The sequence below is a fragment of the Staurois parvus genome, unplaced genomic scaffold (assembly GCF_062004578.1).
Source record: "Staurois parvus isolate SC_StPar_1 unplaced genomic scaffold, SC_StPar_1.0 ptg000619l, whole genome shotgun sequence".
Lineage (NCBI taxonomy): Eukaryota > Metazoa > Chordata > Amphibia > Anura > Ranidae > Staurois > Staurois parvus.
Genome location: NW_028318415.1, coordinates 870,418 through 891,078, shown reverse-complemented (window position 1 = coordinate 891,078; position 20,661 = coordinate 870,418). Strand labels below are relative to the sequence as shown.

General features: G+C 41.6%; 1 protein-coding gene across 3 annotated transcripts in view; it reads right to left on the bottom strand.

Annotated features, from left to right (window-relative positions):
- Positions 1-12,984, bottom strand: part of MERTK (MER proto-oncogene, tyrosine kinase) — a 149,951-nt gene extending 136,967 nt beyond the window's left edge. For 2 of the 3 annotated variants that reach the window (XM_089693260.1, XM_089693261.1), the window contains exon 1: positions 12,225-12,658. In XM_089693260.1, the coding sequence (XP_089549386.1) occupies positions 12,225-12,297 (73 nt within the window). In that variant the 5' untranslated portion in view covers positions 12,298-12,658. The other variant, XM_089693262.1, reaches the window with a different exon arrangement.
- Positions 12,985-20,661: the final 7,677 nt, after the last annotated feature.

Genomic DNA, 20,661 nt, shown 5'->3' with positions numbered 1-20,661 from the left:
GCCCAAATTTAAATTATGTCATGTTTGGTGTCTATTCACCCAGCATAACATCATCTTTTGTATTTTATCAAACAATTAAACAATATAGTGTGTTTTTGTGCATTACGATTCAAAAAAGGATATTTTTTGCAAAAAATTAGCGTTTGACAAATCACCGCGCAAATACTGCGTGACATAAAAAATTGCAACACCCACCATTTTATTCTCTAGGGCCATTGCTTTAAAATATATATATATAATGTTTGGGGGTTCATGTGGGTTCAAAGTAATTTTCTAACAAAAAAATGTTTTTTCTTGTAAACAAAAAGTGTCAGAAAAGGCTTGTCTTCAAGTGGAGAGTGAGTGATGTGTGGCATAAGCTTTTAATGTTGACCCTAAAATGTCAGGATAGTAGAAGCACCCCCTTCCATACCCCTTTTTGGAAAGTAGACACTCCAAGATATATGCTAAGGGATATGGTGAGTAATTTGCAGATCTCATTTGTTGGCACAAGTTTTTGGAAAATAATAAAAGAAAACAAAATTTATTTTCCTTTTCTTTTTCAAAACCCTGTGACAAAAATAATATCTGAAAAATACTCACCATGCCTCTTATTAAATTTGTTGGGGTGTCTACTTTTCAAAAAGGGGTCATTTTGGGGGTGTTTGTACTATCCTGGCATTTTAGGGTCTACAAAACTGTGATAGGTAGTGAGGAAGTGATATGAGGAAATATGCCCTTTGAAAGCCTGAAGGTGGTCGTTTGATTTTGGGGGTCTGTATGTGGCTAGGCTGCAAAAAGTCTCTCACATGTGGTATTCCCATACTCAGGAGAAGTAGCAGAATGTGTTTGGGGTGTTATTCCACATATAGTCAATGTGGGCAACAAATCATTTAAGTGACAACTTTGTTTAAAGAAAAAACAAATTGTCATTTTCCAAAAATTTGTGGCAAAAAATATAATCTTCCATGGACTCAACATGCCTCTCAAAAAATTCTTTGGGGTGTCTACTTTCCAAAAGGTGGTCATTTGTGTTTTTTTTTGTACTACTCTGTCATTTTAGTGCCTCAAGAAATGTGATAAGCAGTCAGAAAGTAAAAGCTGTGTAAATTCCAGTATATATACCATAGTTTGTAGATGCTCAAACTTTCACACAAACCAATTATTATACAAGTTTTGGGATTATTTTTTACCAAAGACATGCAGCAGAATACATTTTGGCCTAAATTTATGACTAACTTTGAGTTTATTTGGAATCTTTTTATAACCGAAAGTAGAAAATATCTTTTTTTTTTTTCATTTATATCACAAAAAATAAAAAAACAGTGGTTATCAAATACCACCAAAAGAAAGCTCTATTTGTGTGAAAACAAACATAAATATGCAGTGCTGAATAGCAAAAAATGGCCTGGTCATTAAAGGATGTGTAAATCTTCCAGACGGCAAGTGGTTAAATACATTTTTCAACCATCCAAACAACTTTAGCAATCAGTTTGATTAAACAAAACATTTTTACAAGTAAGCAAATATGTTTATGTATCAATTTATCTAGTAATATTTTTCAAATGGCAATCACAACATTCCATATGCAGGAAAACATAGAAAATGTATCTCCTGGTATCTGTGACCTTAATTTAAGCCAAACTGAAACATAACATTGTAAATTCTTCTATGACTGGGAGTTTTCTTGCTTGTGAAGGAGTAGCTGTTGATAAAATATTTTACACTTGATTATTATTATAAAAAATATAAACATACCGTAGATATTTCTGCATGATAATGTTTAAAGTGGAACTTTATTCAGAAAAAGACGTCCTGCTAGATCACTTCATGTTGGCCCCTTTTGCAGGTATAGCTATTTAAAACATTAAAATAAGTGCCTATATTGTTTAAAATCCAGTGATGCATCTCACACCGCTCTGCTTATGCTCAGTTGCTCTACATTTAGGCACTGTGCCAAATTTTAGAGGACGATCTGCTGACAGCCTAAAGATTTACTGTTGTTCAGGGGCTCTGGGTATCAGCAAACTAGTGGCCTCTTGTAAAAAGGAGTAATGCTGGAAGCAATTTACAGCTCATTCTAATTTTCGCAGCATAAATATTAATGTGGAAGGTATGTTTCTTGCTAAAGAAGTTGTTATGGACAAAGTTCCACTTTAACTTACAAAAATTACGGTATAATGTCAGCTCACATAAACTGTGCTAGAAAGGTTATCATTTTGGGGGTAAGATACATACATACATGGCCATACATTAATCATTTTGTTTTCATTCAACTAGCAGGTGTAACAAAAAAAAAAAGAAAGATCAGATTCCCCCATCCACACACTCGATGTGAATGGGGGAATCATTCTCGCTGTGCTATTGTGTTTTGACAGCTGGGAGCCTTCCCCGCCATGAGAATACACTGATCAGTGTTGCCAGCTATAGACGCCGACACTGGTCATTCAGGAAAAACCCAACAGGCTTTTTCTTGTAAAGAAATTGATTGGTAGATCAACTTTTGTACAACCAGCCTGTCCATTTTTCCAGTCCGAAATGTATCCGGTCCCTGCTGAACCAGCCAAATTTCGATCCATGTATGACCACTTTAAAGCAGAACTATACTCACCTCAGATCTCGCAATGTGCTGTCCCAGAGCTCTCTGCCCGGCCCCTGACATCTTCAGGAGGCCGCTTTAGTGGTCCCAAATGCCGCAAGCAGGAATGACATCACTCAGTTCAGGCAAATTCGGCAACTGTGTGGCACACTGTACTGGAGGCGGATAGGCAGGTAGGTAGCTTTACTGCAGAATAGACAAAAATCCTGCCTGTTCGCCCTTTTTTATTAATTACCTAAAGCTGCACTTTAAGTAATTAAAATCAGTATCATTGTTAATTGTCCCATAATTGCATAGTGGTAACGTGTGCATTTCCACATGCATTGCAATAATGTATCATTCTGAATGGCACCTCAGTGCACCTTCTCAACGCACTTGCATACCCGCGCAGCACTAATGCACTAACTTGCATCATAGTGTTCTATTCAGCTGTGATTTTTTGTTGGTTGTGGTGCACTAGACAATCCATTCAAATTTATAAATGCGTGATGCAAAGCGCATTAAGGTTCATGTGTATTTAATGCATTGCAGCAGGCCTGTTTGGGGTGAATAGGCCTTAAAGTGAAAGAAAATCCAGTGAGAAAATATTTGGCGATATTATTTCAGTGTAACTTTTTTCTGACATTCACATTTTTTTGGTCCTTCATATTTTTGTTATTGTATTTAATAAAGTGATTAATACAATAGCCACTATATGCATCTCTGTATTGAACTTTTGCCTGAGCAAGCAACAAAATCACTTACCTTCCCCCTCCCTGGTAGTACAGGATACATTTTGCTCAACTGCAGCTACATTTGGCTGCTGTGAACAAAGAGAAACACAATGTACTTATAACTATGGGGCAGAATGTGACTCCTACCTACTGTATATCAGATGGGGACAGAGAGACAGTCCTCAGCCTCAAATGACAGGAAGGGGAGTATGTGCTTCTGGATTGAGAATAGGTTAAAATACAGTAATACAAGGCCAAAACATTTTTCTTTTTTAATTTTGGATAGGGTAGGGTTGGAGTGTTTTTTTTTTTTTTTTTTGCCCATCTGTGTCTCATTAGAAAGAATTCTCTTCACTTCCTGTCCTGTAGACTCAACAGGAAGTGACAGGATATCTTTCCAATGTGAGAGAAATACCCTCTTAGTCATTAATCCCAGGAACCAGTGCCCCAATTAGTAGTTTTTTCCTCCATTCCTGTTGTGATAGCAAATTAAAAATTTTGGATTTTCCTACACTTTCATGCTCAGTGACATCGGTGATCAGAACAATAAGCGTGAATATCCCTAACAAGGACAGAGGCAGCAATAAAAACCTGACAGTGGTTCTATCTTCTAACCTTTCTCTTCAAATCTAAAAAAAAAAAGTGTCTTTATTTATACTTTTGAGATAATGGACCAAAAATATACAAAACATGTAAAGGATCTGTTTTACTAGCCAAAGATTTGTATTTCTGTCCATCCATTTCTGAGATTTACAAAGCTCTGTCACACAGCACAGCTCTTTTTATCAGGGAGGAAGCAGGGCAGTCCAATAGAGGATGACAGCTAGACCTCCAGTTAAAGTAACAGAGTCCCTTTAACCACTTGTCCCAGAGGATTTACCCCCCCCCCCCCCTTCCTGACCAGGCCTTTTTTTGCGATATGGTGCTGTGTTACTTTAATGGACAATTAAGTGACAGTTATGTCCTTTTTTTCCTACAAATAAATACATAACCAAATAACTAGGTTATGTAACCTCTTATCTGCACACTGATCACATGATGAACTACCATGGGAGCCTATGGGATGCCATGAAATTGTATTGGAAATAGTAGGAAAGGGTTAGATCCCCAGTCAAATTTGATTGCTTTCTCTGTCCCTGCTAGAGAGTATCAGAGCTCACTAATTAGCCTGGCAATTAGTGTCAATGAGGCAGAAAGGGACTGTCACCAGAGTAAAATAATGAGGGAAAATACTCCAATGAAGACACTGCTCCTATGACAACCAGATCTGGATCTAGAGGGGTGCAGTGCCCCAGATTTTAACTGCCCCCTCTAGGTCTCTGAGAGTGCATACACTGATCCATGAGCCAGTCTGATGCAAACAGTTGATGTCAGGAGACACTGATGTGAACAATCCATGTAAGAAGACACCTGATGTAAGGGGGCACTCAGATGGGGATAACTGTTCACATGTAAGTGGACACTTCACTGGGGACACCTGATGTAAGGGGGCACTCTGATGGGAACAATCCATGTAAGAGGACACCTGATGTAATTGGGCACTCAGCTGGGGATAACTGTTCACATGTAAGTGGACACTTCACTGGGGACACCTGATGTAAGGGGACACTGATGTGATCAATCCATGTAAGAAGACACCTGATGTAAGGGGGCACTCAGATGGGGATAACTGTTCACATGTAAGTGGACACTTCACTGGGGACACCTGATGTAAGGGGGCACTCTGATGGGAACAATCCATGTAAGAGGACATCTGATGTAAGGGGGCACTCAGATGGGGATAACTGTTCACATGTAAGTGGACACTTCACTGGGGACACCTGATGTAAGGGGGCACTCTGATGGGAACAATCCATGTAAGAGGACATCTGATGTAAGGGGGCACTCAGATGGGGATACCTATTCACATGTAAGTGGACACTTCACTGGGACAGCTGATGTAAGGGGGCACTCTGATGGGAACAATCCATGTAAGAGGACACCTGATGTAAGGAGGCATTCAGATGGGGATAACTGTTCACATGTAAGTGGACACTTCACTGGGGACACCTGATGTAAGGGGGCACTCTGATGGGAACAATCCATGTGAGAGGACATCTGATGTAAGGGGGCACTCAGATGGGGATAACTGTTCACATGTAAGTGGACACTTCACTGGGGACACCGGATGTAAGGGGACACTGATGTGAACAATCCATGTAAGAGGACACCTGATGTAAGGGGGCACTCAGATGGGGATAACTGTTCACATGTAAGTGGACACTTCACTGGGGACACCTGATATAAGGGGGCACTCTGATGGGAACAACCCATGTAAGAGGACATCTGATGTACTGTAAGAGGGCACGCAGATGGGGATAACTGTTCACATGTAAGTGGACACTTCACTGGGTACACCTGATGTAAGGGGGCACTCTTATGTAAACCTCAGACATGAAATATGAACAAAGCATATCTCTCCATAGTGTGTATTCATCTGAATTAAGAGCACCAAGTGTCAATTCTGTCTGCTGCTTCATTCTAAGTTTTCCTGACACCAAGAGAAAAATGGTGACAGGGGAGGGAGCTTCAGCAGATTGACAGACTGAGCTTTGTTCCTGTAAGCTGTGTGGAGCAGGGTGTGTCCCTTCCCTCCAATCAGCTCTCAGGGCCAGTTCACACTACATGCATTTCAGTTGCTTTTTTCTTCATCGAAAACACACAGAAAGTAGGTTATATGGTTGTCAATTGTCATAATGCATTGGAACGCATACGTCCCTATTTAAATTGAAGAAAAAGAGACGGGGAAAAATTTACTGGAATGGATAAAAATGCATTGGAGTGTGTCAAACCGCATCAAAAATGCACCGGACCACGACAGAAACGCAACAAAATTTATTCCCCAAAACAATATTTTTGGTAGCAGAGGTCATTCATTAGTCTTAATGACAGGGGAGGGGGTTATAACACAAGCACTATATTAAAGTAAATATTATTATAGTAAAATAAAAAAAAATGGTCTAGATCTATTGTGAATGCATTGCTGAAACCATGTTCATGTTTACTAATTGTAATTTATAAGGTATATAAATATAAGCACTGATTAACTGGGCACAGTAACTAAAGTAAAGCAATATACTTCAATTAGGTATTTTTTGTATTTTTTATGCAAAGCAGCTCATCATATATCAGCTTTCCCTTACCAGTTCATTGAAGGCTGCTAAAAGCTGGATCCTAGGTGGGTGACATGTAATACTGCACAACATTGCTGTTTGATTGTTAAATAAGTCTAGACATATACACACAAAAAGGTCTTCATTGTATTGTGCAGGATGGAGAAAAGTCAAAAACAGGAGCAGATTCCACAGAAGAACTACATATGTGCAGCTACTTGTTGTGTGGTTTTATATTCTCTATAAATTAGAACCCAGCAAAAAGCCAAACCAGCTTCCTAAGAGACTGATTTCTCTTTCTCTCTCCCAAAATATCAAATGGAACATTAGAAACAAATTTCAAATCTAAAATAAGAGCAGAGGCTTCCACTCTGAAATGGTAATGTAGAAAATGTGCTAAGCTTTGTCAAAGCATTAATGCAAAATGACTGATCAGAAACATGAAATAAAATGCTCACAATTTTCAACCATCTCTCTGTGTTCCTCTGAAAGAAATATATATACAGGAATATTAGTATGTGACTATATGCATCACCATAGAGGTATTTGATATACAGTGTATATATATATATATATATATATATATATATATATATATATAGTTAGGTCATATATACAATCATATATTTCAGGGCTGCTGTTAGAAACCATGGGGCCCCATACAGCCAAACTGACAGGCCCCCCTCACCAAAATAACCAAAACAGTTTACTATGCTTCAGTCACAAATGAACACAGTGAGTGATTGGTATGAGCGCTCATTGTATTCATTCAGGAAAGGAAGGGGCTGGTAAATGTGACATATTTACCAGACCCTTCCCCACTCTCCATCCTCCTTCAAGTATCCTATTGTGTGCTTGCAGCTGCCGGTGTTAGGCTACGTTCACACTAGCTTTGTCAGCAGGCGTCAGACAGGCATTTGGGAAGCGTTTTTAACGCTTCACAAACGCCTCTGAAAATTCTGCACATGGCAGCACACAGTGCTGTTCACACTGAAGCGTTAGCATTGCGTCACGTTGCGTTGCAGCAAAACTGACACCTCATGTCAAGTCAGAAGGAGTTGAAGCTTCCCATTCAAGTCTATGGTGCTGCTCCTCAAACGCTTGGCAGGCGTTTTCAGGGAGATTGCGATGCAGTTGCGAGGCGTTTGTGGAGCGTTAATACCATTTAACTTAATTATAGGCATTTGTGGTGCAGTTTTAACACTTGGCAAACACCTATCAAATGCCTCAAAACCGCGCATAGGGCATTTGGGGAGCGTTAAAAATGCTTCCCAAACACCTGTCAAACACTATAGGGGTGTTTGCCAAGAGTTAGAAATAAAGTCAAGTGTGAACGAGCCCTTAAGGAGAGGAGGGAAGCCAGTAGTACTGTGGGGGTGGGGGCACACAGGGGGGCCTGAGCAGCAGGGTTAAAAGTATGGTGTACAGGGAGGGTGAAGGGTGTGACAGGGGAAGGGGGGGTGGTTTGCTAATCACTGTAACTGATCCCCTATATGGCTGTCTGCTGCAGAGAGAGCCATACAGGGGATCAGTTCCAGTAATTGCCCCCCTGCCGTGCTGATCACCCTCCCTGCCCTCATCTGATTCACCCAGCTGCCTGGGCCACCCTGCTGGCCTGGGTCCCATACAGGAGGACTGTTGGCATCCCCTTATCCACGTCCCTGATATTTTTGGACAAAGGCACAATTTTTGTGTTTTTTTCAGTTATTTACCAAAACATATTCAAGCTATAGTCATATAATGGATATGGGCTGAAAGTGCTCAGGTTTATTTGAGGGTATGTACATCCAAATTGGAGGAAGGAATTACAAATTACCTGCACTTCAAATTCATTTAGATTGTTTCGTTTTAATTTATTCTGGTGGCATACAGAGCCAAAAGTATGAAAACTGTGCCTGTGTCCAAATATATATGGACCTAACCGTATGCAATGATCAGTATATCAAACCTGAGTATAAGCCCTCGATGCTGATGCTCCTGTGCACCAGCATTTGCCATGCAAGCGCATACAACGTATTTTGTGGGAGTCCAATCGCTAACAAACTCATGCAGACTCCACCTCCGCAACATCGCCAAAATACGCCCATTCCTAATCCCAGAAACTACTAAGCAGCTCATCCACTCCCTCATCATATTACGACTCGATTACTGCAACTCCCTCCTCACTGGCCTGCCTCACCACAGGCTATCCCCACTTCGGTCGATCCTAAATACGGCGGCCAGACTCATCCACCTTTCCAACCGCTCCGTTTCCGCCACCCCCCTCTGCCAATCTCTCCACTGGCTTCTGATTGCCCGACAGATCAAATTCAAACTGCTAACACTGACGTACAAAGCTGTCCATAATTCTGCCCCAAACTACATCACCGACCTAATATCCAAATACCACCCAAAACGCACTCTCCGCTCTTCACAAGACCTCCTTCTCTCTAGTTCCCTGATCTCCTCCTCCCATGCCCGCCTCCAGGACTTCTCCAAGGTATCACCCATCCTCTGGAACTCCCTACCCCAATCCATCAGACTATCACCCACTCTCCTCTCCTTTAGGTGCACCCTAAAAACCCACCTCTTCAGGGAAGCCTACCCCACCCTCAGCTATCTCCTCCACTCTTCCTACCACTCCATCCCCCACAGCTTTTCCTCCTGTACCACTATCCCTTCCCTCCTAGATTGTAAGCTCCAAGGAGCAGGGCCCTCGTACCCCTTGTGTATCGCATTGTATTGTTATTGTACTGTCTCATGTATTGTCCCCCATTGTAATGTACAGCACTGAGTGAACTGTTGGCACTATATAAATACTGTATAATAATAATAATTTTGTGAACGCAGCAGTTTCACATTCGGAAAAGATATGGGCGGGTAAACACTGATGCCCTGAAGCATAGGCATTTACAAGAGTACAGTTGTGTACACCCATTCAGTCATATAGCAGGCTGTATGTGGAAATAGTGGTTCCATTGGCACAAGAAAACACCCAGAATTTTACACGTACATGTTTTCAGACTCTCACCTTCCATATGCATTACACCTTATAGTTCTGCATATAATCACAAACTATTTTGAGTGTACCAGTATTGTGTATTTCAAAGTTTATGCTTGCAAATCAATTTGAATTTCAAACTACAATGCAAAGTAGAGACTATAGAAATTAGCACACATATTATTGTGTCATTTGTTTGCACTGGTATGGATCAAAACACATATATATGGTCTCTGCATGGGCGTGTCTTGTTGCGCCTGTTTTTTTTAAATGTTTATAAACTAATAAAAATCATTGAAATACAAAACACACATATATATATAAAAGTTTATATCTCAAATATCAGTAAACTGTTGTTTAGTGTTGATCATGTAGTATACAGTATATATATATATTTGTATTCCCAAATAACAATGCATCCCTTGTGACTGGTACTAAATTCTCCCGAGGCACATCTGGAAGAAATTTGAGTTTCTTAACAACATACCTATAGAACTTGCAACTCACTCCAGATATAAGATTCCACGTTTGGAATGTGCAGAGTTTGGAGCAATGATTTAAAGGAATTATTACATTTCAAGCCAGATGATTTGGTTAGTTTGTCCCAAACAGTCCTTTGTAAGTCGCAGGATCCAATCCCTTCACACAGGTCATCCAAGTAATACGAATCCAGTGAAAATCAGCCTTGCCTGATAAAGATTTTTAGTTTGAAGTAAGAGAATCCTGCAGCTGGTAGAGGCACATAAGGGCTAGTAGCTGAAACAGATGTTGCCCAAAGTAAAGCTTGCCATGCACGTATATCGTAGATTTTTTTTGTTCAGAAAGAAATCTATGCAGATTCCCCCATCCACACTAACAGCGCAAATTGAACTAATTCACCCCCCCTACTGGACTACCACATTTTGACAGTTGCTGCCACCAGCTGTCATAGTACCAAAACAGTACCTGCATCTGATTCGATGCAGGCACTGTTTGGCTAATAATTTTCTAACAGGCTCCTTTAAAAAAGTAATGTGAACAATCAACTTTTGTTGAATGGTGCGGTACCGGTAGTTCAATACACTGACAGAATGTCGGCCGAACCAGCAGGAATCAAACAAAATTTGAGAAGTGTATGACCAGCTAGTTTAAGTTGCAGGATCCAACCCCTTCACATAGGTCATCCAGGTAATAAGTATTCTGTGATATTCAGTCTTGCCTGTTAAAGATAGTGTGAAAAGAAAGAAACTTGTAGCTAGTTAAGTGCATATAAGGGCTGTTCACTGAAGCAGATAAGCCCAAAAGAACAGCGCTCACATTCAATACTTTCATTAGTGTTATATCAGCAGCAGTGGACAAGTGGCCCCCACAATTGAGCCCATGCACTATGTTTCTTTGTTCCAGTTTCACTGAAGAAGATGTTGCCTAAGGTTAGGCTAAAACCATTTTTGCTACCACAACCAATTTTGCTACAAAAGCTAGGATAATGACTCCTACCAAACCTAGGATAATAATGACACCTAGGAAACAAGGATAATGACTACCACCAAGCCTATGATAATGACTCCTACTTAACCCAGGATAATGGTTCCCAATAAGCCTAGGATATTGACTCCCACCAAACCTAGGATAATGACTCCTACCAATACATAGGATAAGGACTCCTACTAAACCTGTGATAATGACTCCCACCAAACCTAGGATAATGACTCCTACCAAAATATAGGATAAGGACTCCTACTAAACCTGTGATAATGACTCCTACCAAACCTAGGATAATGATTCCTACCAAATCTAGGATAATGACTCCCACAAACCTAGGATAATGACTCCTTCCAAACCTAGGATAATGACTCCCACCAAACTTTGAATAATGACCCCCACCAAACTTAGGATAGTGACTCTCACCAAACTTTGGATAATGACTCCCATCAAACCTAGTATAATGACTGCTACCAAACCTAAGATAATGACTGCTAGTAAACCTAGGATAATGATTTCCACCAAATCTAGGATAATGACTCCCACAAACCTAGGATAATGACTCTATTCAAACCTAGGATAATGACTCCCACCAAACATAGGATAATGACTCTCACCAAACTTTGAATAATGACAACCACCAAACGTAGGATAGTGACTCTCACCAAACTTTGGATAATGACTCCCATCAAACCTAGTATAATGACTGTTACCAAACCTAGTATAATGACTGCTACCAAACCTAGTATAATGACTGCTACCAAACCTAGGATAATGATTCCTACCAAACCTAAGATAATGACTGCTAATAAACCTAGGATAATGATTCCCACCAAATCTAGGATAATGACTCCCACAAACCTAGGATAATGACTCCTTAAAAACCTAGGATAATGACTCCCACCAAACCTAGGATAATGACTCCTTCCAAACCTAGGATAATGACTCCTTAAAAACCTAGGATAATGACTCCCACCAAACCTAGGATAATGACTCCCTCCAAACCTAGGATAATGACTCCCACCAAACCTAGGATAATGACTCTCACCAAACTTCGGATAATGACTCTCATCAAACTTCGGATAATGACTCCCACCAAACTTGGAATAATGACCTCTACCCAACCTAGGATAATGACTCCTACCAAACCTAGGATAATGATAATAACTCCTCCTAAACATAGGATAATAACCCTTACTAAAAAAGATAATGACTCCTATCAAACATAAGATAATGATTCCTACCAAATATAGAGTAATGACTCCTACCAAATATAGAGTAATGATTCCTACCAAACATAAGATAATGACTCCTACCAAACATAGGATAATGACTCCTACCTCTTCCAAATAATAGAGGGTGCACCAGCAGAATTAGAAGATGCCTCCACAGATCTGCTTGCATCTCTTCCATAGATCCAAGGGCACCAGAAGAAATCGGCACACAATCCAGTGGTGCAACAGTTTCTTGAAAGGTGGTAAAGGGGGATGGTCACGCAATCCGGAATATGAGCATCACATAACAGAAGCACACACACTCACAGAGTTATACTACAAAGATGAAAGGGACACAGCACATGCTCAGAAAATGAAATAATTACTTTGCCGAAAGAGTAGTTGATGCTTGGAACAGACTTCCAGCAGAGGGTTAAAACAATGAAAGACAAAAAAAAAAAAATCAAAAAGGGATAGCAGACTTGTTGGACCTCTTGGTCTTTTTCTGCTGTCACTCTTCTATGTTTTTATGAAAAGACTATGGTAGAAATAAGTCATATTAAACAGAAGTACCTGTCAACATGAGATGAAACCTACAACACAACGGAACATCTGGACACATGTACACAAGCTGTATTAGAACACAAGTAGCATACAGAGTGAAGTGTATTAGTAGTCAGACAGGTTACACCGTCACATCCAGCACACAGGGGACTCCAGGAGATCAGTCTTCAGTAGGGTAGCAGTGTGAGTGGCAGAGGGGTCATCTGTGCTCACTATTGCCTGTGGTGGATCCGCACAGTGACCCAGGTCCAGTTCTGCTGCTATGTGTACAAAGCTATGCTGCAGAATGAGTGAGCAGAGCCTGGGTGACGTCTGCACAGCAGTCTCCTTAGTGGCTGTGTGCAAGCTGCACTCCAACTTCAGCAATGCCAGAGGTGGAGTTTGCAGAGGGGGAGGGATGGGGACTTCTCTTCATTTTCTTTTCTTTTTAAAGCCATTTATGTTATGAGGTTTCAGATTTTTGGCTTTAAACCAGCAAAGACTGACGGGTATAATAATAGCCATCCACTTGTACTACTTTTTCTGGAAACATTTTTAATAGTCTGTTATTCTCATCCAGTTTGCTGGAATCCAGAATTCTTTTTGTTTATAAACTGCACACTCTCCTCCCCCCCTCGTGTGAGCCTTTGCTGCCCCCCTCCCTTTACTAGTCCCTTTAAATTCGCTGCTTTGAGGGTGGAATTTAACAGGAAAACTCTTACTTTTGTTGGGGTGGGAAAAAAAACAACATACTGGCATACTAATACTGCCCAGCTCCTGGATTATTAAAACGATAGTGTATGTAAACACCAAAACTGACTATATTCTGATTTTGTTTTTAATGATTATTATTACACAGGATTTATATAGCGCCAACAGTTTTCTCAGCGCTTTACAATATAACGGGAGTCAATACAGCAACAATACAGTTCAATACAAGAGGAATAGGAGGGCCCTGCTCCTTGGAGCTATAATCTCGAAGAATTTCATTTACAGCAGTATTAGGTTTCATTCACACAAGCGCGTTGCGGGAATGCAACACAAAAAAACTCACTGCCCCTTTGCAGATGTGCTGGGGTGCCATTCATTTCTAATGGCACCCCCATACATCTTGCAGATGTGCATGTGTTTGCTTTCACAAGTACCATACGTTTTGCGGTGATGTGATTATTTTTAAATGGTACAGTGAACCTTTGTTGCTTATTTCTCATCCATAGGGCAGTGCTTTGAAATTAATGGGCTGCCCTAAACGCAATGCTGGGGAATGTGCGCCAATGCACAAAAAAGTTCGGTCGCATCTCTGTGGGGTGAACATAGCATTAAACCCCAAAAAAAAATGTATTATTTTGCAGCTTACCAGTTCTTACATGTGGTAGCTTCATTAGTTTTCTTTTTTATGCTTTTTTACTTTATTTTCACCTGATGATCTGACCAGTAAGTCTGTTGTTGTTTCAAACTCCTTTATCAGACCAAGCTGTCCTGAAAAAGTAGCAGTTGAGTGTTAGAGAGCTGAGACAAATCATTTACCACTGACAGGGGTGCTTTCAATGGTCAGCTTTTATTTATTTAAAACCTTTATTCCAAAATGAGAAAAAATGTTGCTATAACTGCTTAAAATGTATTAGCGGGAGTTCAGCTTTAGATTGATAGTTAAAGTGGAGTGGCACTCACCCTGTCAAAAAATAAAAGTCAGCAGCTACAAAAACTGTAGTTGCTGACTTTTAAAAAATTGCCACTTACCTGTCCCTCGATTCCGCGGTGTGTCCCTCGCAGCCTGTAGTCCAGGAGGCCGGCATCTTCACTGTGGGCATCCGGCTGTGATAGCTTGCGGCTTCACAGCCGGGTACACACTGCGCATGCGCAAGTAGCGCTGCACTTCATGAATGGTCCTGTAGTCTTCTGGGACCTGTCATGTGTCCCAAAAGACTACGGGGAGGGAGGACACCTTCCGCTTCCGATCGCCTAGGCGATCGGTCTGGAAGTAAGAACGGGTACCTGTCAAATTCGGGTACCCGTTCCCCCCGCCCCCCAAAGGTGCCAATCCTTAATGGGGAGCTGGAGAGCAGTCCTTAAAGCGGAACTTCCCCTTTTGGGTGGAGCTCCGCTTTAAGTCCTTCTGAATCTGCCAATCTAACACTACCCTCCCCCCAGACTGACCATCCTGCTGTCTAACAGTGTCTGCTTTACTACTTCACCCAGAATACTCTTAGGGCTTGTTTTGTGTTCAGCTGCAGTTTTGCATATGCGTTTACATGTTTTTTTATGCGTTTTCAATGCGTTCCAGTGCATTTTTTCCTTTTTTTTTTTGTATTCTAACACTTGAAAAATGTCTTATCCAAGAGGTATAGAAACAGCCTTTAATGTGCTCCCATATTGCACTCACATTATTCTGATAAGAAAAAATGTCAAGACAATGTGTGCTTCAGTGCATTTTTTGGTGTGTTTCTTTGCATTTACACGCATTTTGAAGTTTTCCAGATGCATTCCATAGAGAAAAAATGCAGCAGATTATACATTTTTTGACTGCACTGGAACCAACTGTACTGGCATGAACTAGAGCCATTGGAATACATAGAAAGCACTGTACAAGGACTAATGCATACATAGTGCAGCAACGCTTTACTGCATTGTAAAATGTCTGTCACTGCCAGGACACACAGAACATGTTCCTGTGTGTCCTATTCACACTGCAGAGCAGTCTAGAGCTGCACTGCAGTGTGCTGCAATAAAATGCTACTCTTGTACACTCTTATTAAAGTTTGTACAAATAAAAAAGCTGTTTGTAATGTGCTGAATCACACACCACACTGCCTCTATCGCAATCAGGACAGCTGCTGAAAGGGTAAAGCACTCAGGCAGCTGTCTGTTCCTGTGTGAACCCAGCCTTAAAATGGTTGTAAATCTCAGACATGAAATGTGAATAAAGCATATCCTTCTATAGTGTGTACTAGTCTCAAAAGTGTAATTTCTGTCTTTTGCATTGTTCTTCTGCTATCAGCATGAATCACTTCTGACAAGTTATCCTGACAGCAGATTGTAAACAAACAAGTGCTGGCATTAAAAAATACAGAATAAAAAAATACAAAAAAAAAAAACCAGCATGGGGGTTCTCCCAATCCATACCAGTCCCTTCGAGTCTGGTATGGAATTTGAGGGGAAACCCATGCCAAAATTTTCTCTTTAAATGGCATACGTAGAGTCCCCCCAAAACTCTTACAGAACCTTATCCGAGTATGCAGTCCGACAGGCCAGAAAAGGGAGGGGGACAGGTGAGAGCCCCTCGAACCATACCAGGCCATATGCCTTCAACATGGAGGGGTGCTTTGGGGGCTCCCCCCAAGCACCTTGTCCCTATGTTGATGGGGACAAGAGCCCCTTCCCCACTAGCCTGGCCCAGTGGTTGCCCGGCCTTGGTGACTTTAATAAGGGAATGGTTTTACAGGTGGCCACAGACATTTTTTTCCCTACCCATCTTTTCTGTTTTTCACTAGTTTTGCATTTGGCTAGGGTCATTTTCACTATTGATATAATGAGGCGATACCTGGACCCTACAGAGGTTGCATAGGCAATCCAACTCCTCCAGGATTGCACATCAATATGTGCCATTGCCATAAAGTTTGCTGTCTCTACCAGCACAGTCTCAAGATCATGGAGGAGTTTCCAGGAGACGGGCAGTTACTCTAGGAGAGCTGGACAGGGCCGTAGAAGGTCCTTAACCCATCATCAGGAACGGTATCTGCTCCTTTGTGCAAGGAGGAACAGGATGAGCACTGCCAGAGCCCTACAAAAAACCTCCAGCAGGCCATTGGTGTGAATGTCTCTGACCAAACAATCAGAAACAGACTTCATGAGGGTGGCTTGAGGGCCCAACATCCTCTAGTGGGCCCTGTGCTCACTGCCCAGAACCATAGAGCTTGATTGGCATTTGACATTGAACACCAGAATTGGCAAGTGGAGAACATTATGCTGCCTGTAACATCATTCAGCATGACCGTTTTGGTGGTGGGTCAGTGATGGTCTGTGGAGACATATCCATAGAGGGACACACAGACCTCTACAGGCTAGACAATGGCACCCTGACTGCCATTATGTTTCGGGATGAAATCCTTGGACCCATTGTCAGACCCTACGCTGGTGCAATGGGTCCTGGGTTCCTCCTGGTGCATGACAATGCCCGGCCTCATGTGGCGAGAGTATGCAGACAGTTCCTGGAAGAAGAAGGAAATTATACCATTGAATGGTCCCCACACTCGCCTGACCTAAATCTAATAGAACACCTCTGGGATATCATGTTTTGGTCCATCCGATGTCGCCAGGTTGCACCTCAGACTGTCCAGGAGCTCAGTGATGCCAGTGATGGTCCAGATCTGGGAGGAAATACCTCAGGACACCATCCGTCCTCTCATTAGGAGTATGCCCTGACGTTGTTGGGCATGCATACAAGCACGTGGGGGCCATGCAAACTACTGAGCACCATTTTGAGTTGCTGCAATGAAGTTTCAGCAAAATTAACTAGCCTGCTTCATAATTTTTTCACTTTGATTTTCGGGGTGTCTTTGAATTCAGTCCTCTGTAGGTTGATCATTTTTATTTCCACCAAACAATGGGGCACCCTTACGTTCTTAAAGCAGAGTTCCACTCACACTGTAAAAAAATAAAATTCAGCATCTACAAAACCTGTAGCTGCTGACTTTTAAAAAAAACAGCCACTCACCTGTCCCACGATCCCGCGGTGTCCTCCCCGCAGCCCGTTTCACCAGCCATCTGGTGTTCCAGGCATCTGCATCTTCAGTGTGGGCACCCGACTGTGACAGCGAGTAGTGCTGCACTTCCTGAATGGCCCCGTAGTCGTCTGGGACCTGTCATGTGTCCCAAAAGACTATGGGGAGGCAGGATAGGAGGACAAAGGACAAAGGTGCCAATCCTTAATGGGGAGCAGGGGACCAGTCTTTAAAGCGGAACGGCCCCTTTTGGGTGGAGCTCTGCTTTAACACATTGCCCAGTCCATATCAATATAGATATCCAGCATGATATTTTTCCCCCTTGAGATCTGATGTGTTTTCAAAGTGTTCCTTTAATTTTTTTTAACAGTGTATATGTGTATATATATATATATATATATATCAGCCTTCAGCTTTTCTGGGTTCAGATGCTGGTCTTCCCTGCACAGAGCCCTTAAAGTGAATGTAAGCGGTGGATTTTTTTTAACCACTTGCCTACTGGGAACTTATACCCCCTTCCTGCCCAGGCCAATTTTCAGCTTTCAGAGCTGTCACACTTTGAATGACAATTGCAGTCATGCAACACTGTACCCATATGAAATTTTTACCATTTTTTTCACACAAGTAGAGCTTTCTTTTGGTGGTATTTAATCGCTGCTGGGTGTTGTGCTGTAAACAAAAATAAAGCAAAAAATTAAAAAAAAAAAGTTTTTCTGTGTTTCTATTATAAAATTTTGCAAACAGGTAATTTTTCTCCTTCACTGATGTGCGTTGATAGGCAGCACTAATGGACTGGCACTGATGATGCGGCATTGATGGGCACAGGTGGGTGGCACTGCAAGACACAGATGGGTGGCACTACTGGGTGGCACTGCAGGACACAGGTGGGTTGCACTGATGGGTACAGGTGGGCGGCACTGATGGGCACAGGTGGGCGGCACTGATCATCAGTGCCGAGCACTTCTCTGACAATTGCCGGTTATCAGCAGTACTTTGCTCACACTGTGACAGCATGAGGAAAGTGCAGCCCATAACTGGCAACTGTATTTACCCGGTGATCTGCTGTGTCATTGGACACTGATCACTTGGTAAAAGACCGCCGTGCTTTACTGTATCAAGTGATCAGCTGTGTCCATAGGACACAGCGATCACCGGTTGCAACTGGGAGCCTGTTCTGGAATGGCGTCCATGGACATTGTCCCAGAACCAGACAACCACGCTGTAGCTGTCCTTCGTCTATACAGCAAGTTGCAAAGTATAGCACAGAGTGCTCCTATAGCAAGATAAAAAAAAACTTGTGCCTTTAGAATCACTCACTCCTGCCCAGGACTACATGTCCCATGAGACATTGCTCCTCACAAATTCAAATGTTCTCAGGCACTTACTGACATGAATGGTGTACTGAACTCTGTGTGCTGCACTGTATTTTCTGATATGTAGACAAAGAATGCATTCTGTATGCAGGCCAACTAATCGGCTGACCAATGAATCAATTATGAAAATAGCTGACAACTATTTTCATAATCGATTCTGTCGATTAGTTGTTTCAGCCCTACAGCACATTGTACAAAGTGGCTGAATTCCTGGAGTTCAGATTTAAGAAATGCTCCAACAGAGTGATTAGTAAATATAATGGTAAACAATTGTGGCATTCCTAGCATATTTGATATCCAGAGCAGATCATTTTGTAACCCCCTCTACTCTATAAGACAAAATGACTTTTAGTAATATACATGAAACAACCTATAATATTGTCCAGAATAGAAACACAATGAAAATTGTGCTGCCCCCTACACTGGTGATCAGTGTGCAATGTAGAAGTCTCTTACATTAGTGGTCAGTGGGAGAAGGACCCCCTTACACTGTTGTTCAGGGAAAAGACTGCCCTGCTTACAGACAGCTAAAAAGATCATTTATGTCAGTGGTTATTGCGAATTGTTTATTGCTCAAGGAACTCCTAGCAACATCTGGAGGAACTGTAGCGTTCCATGGAAACCTGGATGAGAGGCTGTTTAACGACTCACTTAACCAACTCACTTCCATGTTTCGGTGATCATGTAAGTAATGCATGCTACCTAGTGTTCAGTACATATATTGCAATAGACTATACAAAATGCAGCAAAGCCAAGTTACACGATGTGGTTTTTTTTTCCATTTGCAATAACAGTTTTTCCTACAGGTCTACTCCATTCTTCTGGTCCAAGCAATACTGATACACAGAAATTTAGCAGTATGCTATCACAAAAGTAGGAAATTAAGACAATCTGTGAGTTATGGAAGCTCAAAAAAAAAAAAAAAAAAACAGGATCAAAGTAGGATTACAGTGGCCTATGTCCTATGTAGAAAGAGGGGTGATGGCGTCACAGAGGTAAGTATAGTCATACAAGTATCCGATAGTGATTTATAAGACCAACACAGATTCCATCATTTTGTGCTTCAAAAGAATTATTTTTAGTTCAAAGGTTTTCCTTTCCTAATAGTTAAAGCGGTAGTAAACTCTGCATTTTATCTTGTACCTACAGGTAAGCCTATAAAAAGGCCTACCTCTAGGTACAGTGAATATCTCCTAAATGTGCACGGTTTAGGAGGTATTCCAATGTGTAGCAGCTGGTGATGTGACCGGTGAACATGCACTGCATGGTCAATGGGCAGCTTACTCAAATATTGACAGTGCTGTGCCACGATCATGGCACCCACTTGCATGAGTGTTGTCATCGCAACTTGGTCATTCAAATGACTGGAGCCCATGAACTTGGCAGGAAGAACGGGTGAAAATGGGAGTCCTTGTCCGCGGTGACATTGAGCTGCTGGAGGGATCTGTTTAATAGGGAAGTACAGTATGTTATAAGGTGCTAGTCTGCATTGCAGATGAGCACATTATGGCTTAAACCTGCAGGGGACCATTTTTTTAAAAACACGGTTTACTGTAGCTTTAATCGTGATTCCATGAATTGACTAGCTTTGTTCAAGCTATTGATTGCTTCCTCCAGGCATTTTCTGTGGCTACTAAGTTAATGGGAGTTGACACTGGATTTTGTTGAAAGTGGACCTTTTGCTAAGCATGCATGGATAAATTCCATCATGTTATATATCATCAGTAGAATATTGCAAAAATGCTTTTTGATTACAGCTAAACTCCACGGAAAAAAAAAATCCCTTGCAGTGGTACATTCTTCAAACTGCAAGGGTTAAATGCTCATTTACACCTTTACGTCCAGGGTACTGTTAAAAATTTAAAAAAACAACTTTTCCTTACCTAATCCCATGCTCTCACAGGCTGGCTCCACCCTATAAGACTG